The sequence below is a fragment of the Miscanthus floridulus genome, chromosome 2, assembly GCF_019320115.1.
Source record: "Miscanthus floridulus cultivar M001 chromosome 2, ASM1932011v1, whole genome shotgun sequence".
NCBI classification, from domain to species: Eukaryota; Viridiplantae; Streptophyta; class Magnoliopsida; order Poales; family Poaceae; genus Miscanthus; species Miscanthus floridulus.
The window spans coordinates 50,188,239-50,192,583 of record NC_089581.1 but is presented as its reverse complement, the minus strand read 5'-3'; the positions used below and the strand labels follow the sequence as shown (position 1 = coordinate 50,192,583).

The 4,345-nt window shown below is 50.0% G+C and overlaps 1 protein-coding gene across 1 annotated transcript; it reads left to right on the top strand.

Annotated features, from left to right (window-relative positions):
• The first annotated feature begins 1,135 nt into the window (after positions 1–1,135).
• On the top strand, positions 1,136–3,058 carry LOC136538749 (cytochrome P450 89A2-like). The gene has a single exon (XM_066530710.1). It carries the CDS (start codon positions 1,290–1,292, stop codon positions 2,853–2,855), a length of 1,566 nt encoding a protein of 521 aa, XP_066386807.1. The 5' UTR covers positions 1,136–1,289; the 3' UTR covers positions 2,856–3,058.
• Positions 3,059–4,345: the final 1,287 nt, after the last annotated feature.

Below are 4,345 nucleotides of genomic sequence, written 5' to 3'. Positions count from 1 at the left end.
CTCCGCATTGGCCTGCTGCTGCTAAAACTAATATTGATCTGAATGATTTCGTGGTACTTCTTCTAAACAGAGGACATGTTCGCTTGAACTTATCAGCCGTACCGTTTCAGCAAAATAATAGTGTTTTTCTCTCACAACAAATTAGTATCAGCATCAGCATCAGCATCAGCATCAGCCGTTTTTTAGCCAACCGAATAAGACCAAAACTATATTGTTTTGTTCATGTCCGTTTCTATAGGATGGCTCACCAGTCACAAACCACGGGTGCTCACTTGCAATCGTAACCGACCTGTCACCGTCAGTACAATACTCCCTCCATCCTATAAAAAAATTGCTATAGAGCTGGTTAAACTTTCTTAAGTTTAACTAGATTTATAAAAAATATCAACAATATTTGTATTTTAAAATAAGTTTATTACAAAATTATAATCAAAGACCTATCTAATGATATCAATTATGTACCATAAATACTGATATTTTGTTATATATATTTGTTTAAAATTAAAGATATTTGACTTCATAGGAAGCTATAATGATTTTTTTTATGGGAGGAAGGGAGTACTCAACTGGCGAATCCCGTGTATCGTGCTAGTAGTATTCATGACAATTGCCACGAAAGTCCACACACACGGCGTGAAGGCGATGCTTGAATAAATTTTATTAAACGTGTTGACTGTTGACATTCATTCATATATATATTCAAAAAAAATGAACTGACGATCCATCGAACAATTGAACAGCTAATCAGCTATGGAACCTTCTACCAGTGAATCCATCACTCCTGACGTCAGCGATGCTTGATCCAAATGGCCCGGCCCCCAATTCTGTACTTGCAACTTGCTGATGAATAGGCTGTGTTTAGTTCCAGCAAGTTAGATTTTGGGGTTACTGTAGCACGTTCGTTTTTATTTGGCAAATGATGTTCAAATATGGATTAATTAGGCTCAAAACGTTCGTCACGTAATTTCCCACCAAACTGTGCAATTAGTTTTTTTTTCGTCTATATTTAATGCTTTATGCACGGGCCGCAAACATTCGATGTGATAAGTACTATAGCACTTTTTGGATATTGGGGGTGAACTAAACACGCGCTAAATGAGAATCCGTTGCCGTTCCGATCTCTTCGCTGACTAGTCCCTCCCAAACCCCAAGCACCGCGTCTCTCGCAATGACCCTCCACGTGGAACACTCCCCAATTCCCGTATAAATCGACACCTCCAATCCGCCTCCATCCACCCACCCCCGTCTCCAGCGCCGGCCGCCGGTACACTCTGATCCGAATCAGACCAATGGACGCGACGCAACCGAACCGACCAATGGACGCCACGCGACTCTTCCTTGGCGCGCTCCTCCTCCTCCTCCCGGCCGCGCTCCTGCTCCTGCTCCGCGCGCGGGGCAGGCGCCGCCTCCCCCCGGGCCCGCCGTCGCTGCCTTTGCTCGGCAGCGTGGTCTGGCTCACCAACTCGCCCGCCGAGATCGAAGCCCTGCTGCGGCGCCTCTTCGAGCGGTACGGCCCCGTCGTGGCGCTCCGCATCGGGGCGCGCTTCTCCGTCTTCGTCGCGGACCGCCGCATCGCGCACGAGGCGCTCGTCGACCGCGGCGCGGCGCTGGCGGACCGCCCGGCGCTCGCGTCGGTCAGGCTCCTCGGCGAGAACGAGAACAGCATCACCCGCGCCAGCTACGGGCCCGTGTGGCGCCTCCTGCGCCGCAACCTCGTTGCCGAGACGCTGCACCCGTCGCGGGTGAAGCTCTTCGCACCGGCGCGCGCGTGGGTGCGCCGCGTGCTCGTCGAGAAGCTCGCGGAGCCCGGGCCCGACGCCGCGCCGCCCCGCGTCGTGGAGACGTTCCAGTACGCCATGTTCTGCCTCCTCGTGCTTATGTGCTTCGGCGAGCGCCTCGACGAGCCCGCGGTGCGCGCGATCGCTTCTGCGCAGCGGGAGGGACTCATCTACCGCTCCAAGAACATGCAGGTCTTCTCCTTCTTCCCGGCTGTCACCAAGCACCTCTTCCGCGCTCGGCTCGATAAAGCACGGGAGCTGCGGCGGCGCGTCAAGGAGCTCTTTCTTCCGCTTATCAACGCGCGTCGGGAGTACAAGAAGCGGGCAGGCGAGCCGAAAGGGGAAACCACGTTCGAGCACTCGTACGTGGACACGCTGCTCGACATCAAGCTTCACGAGGACGGCGATCGCCCGCTCACCAACGACGAGATTTGCATCCTATGTTCCGAGTTCCTCGACGCCGGTACGGACACCACGTCCACAGGGCTGCAGTGGATCATGGCCGAGCTTGTAAAAAACCCAGCCATCCAGGAGAAGCTCTACAACGAGGTCAAGGCTGCCATCGACGACGACAAGGAAGGGGTCTCAGAGGAGGACGTCCACAAGATGCCATACCTCAAGGCGGTGATCCTCGAGGCCCTCCGGAAGCACCCGCCGGCCCACTTCGTGCTGCCGCACAAGGCGGCGGAGGACATGGAAATCGGCGGCTACCTGATCCCCATGGGCACAACGGTGAACTTCATGGTGGCCGAGATGAGCCGGGACGAGCAGGAATGGAAGAACCCGATGGAGTTCTCGCCAGAGCGGTTCCTTCCCGGCGGCGATGGCGAGGGCGTAGACGTGACGGGCACCAAGGGGATCAGGATGATGCCGTTCGGCGTGGGCCGGAGGATCTGCGCGGGGCTTGGCATCGCCATGCTGCACCTGGAGTACTTCGTTGCCAATATGGTGCTGGAGTACGAGTGGAAAGAGGTGCCCGGCTACGAGGTGGACTTCGCCGAGAAGAACGAGTTCACTGTCGTCATGAAGAAGCCGCTACGCCCGCGCCTTGCGCCTAGGAGGTCTCATTTGAACTAGAGCTACTTTGCTATTCTATTCTATGGTTTCTTGTTTTGTGATGTATATAAACATCAGTGTACTATTCTACCTGTCAAAAATTCCGGTTCTTCAATAATTAATCGGCAGAGATTGTAACGTTCATTGGGTAGTTTCATGTTGAGGCATCTATCTTCAGAGTACTATGCCAATTATAAACAACAGAGCTGCTCTTCTGATGATAACTTAAACTGTTGATGCATCTATCTTCAGATGCTCTTGATTCACAATGTTCAGGTTGAGCTCTTCATTCAAAATTCTTGAGAAATAAGAAGTTTGTGACGGCTTTGAAAGGATTGGTTAAACTTTCGGGTTATTGCTTAGTTCCATTAGCAGAGTGAGTCCATATATTACAATGTTTCCTGCTTGGTTTCATCTTGATGAAGACTATAGATGATTCGTTTTGTAAATGATTGAAATCACTAGGGCTGTAATTCCTGTGGTACGAACAGAGCTACTCCCAGATAAATGAACTGTTCATGAGTGTGTCTTGAGTTGTTCCTGATTAGTTACTTTGTAATCGGCAAGTTCGCAGTTGACGTCTTTTTCATAGTATTTTGTATTCCAAACTGACATAGAGAACTAGTTTGCCTATAGTTACAATCCATTAGAAGATTGGTTCTGGTATTTCTTGTTTAGGGATGTACTAGATGAGGATTCGGAATACTGTCAAGAGTTACAGTTGAGCAATCATCAGAGGCTGTCCAGGTTGTGGCTTCACCTGTGAATGACGGAAACTGCTTAGCACAGCTAAGCCAGTCAGAACAACACAGCTTATTGTGTATCTGAACCCTGCTGAGATCCGTCTTCAGTCAATCTCGGTTTGGCATTGTCGTGTTGACAGTTTTGATGCAGTGAAGCTGTCGAAGTCCTGCACTAGTGTCCGGGTTTTTACGTGCAGCAAGCAGATTCTGTCCCCCCAGATATTTAGATTACACATGTGACTGTTTCGAGTTTCGACACGGACGTGCGAAGGCTACAGAAAAACATGGGCTGGGGAGCTGCCGGCTGGAAAGTAGTCGACGGCGCTTTGGGGCAACCCCGAAAGTGTGAGTGGCTGAAACCGGAAGGAAGACGCAGAAAAACAGAGATGTCTCTCTCGATTCACGTTGTCCGCAGGCGCTCCACTGCACTAGAAAGAAACGGAAAGTAACGTGTACGTACGCGTCTATACCGCAGAGAACGACCCATTCACGCAATAGCGTGACAGCTAGGAAATGAAAAACTTGTAAATGGGGTACTATTTTTTTTTTTTAAATGGACAGGAGAGCTGTCAATACTAATACTTTGTCTCTCCCACAAAATATTTAAATCTCAAGTATTGAGGTAAGATTAGGCATATGCCCTTCCAACATGCTGGTTCACAGAAGCAATAGTTGCATCCGGATGGTTTCACATAAGTTCAAAATATCTATTTTACTCGTCAGGCAAACAGCCGGAGGTGTGTAGATGAGAATGACCATGGATAGGGA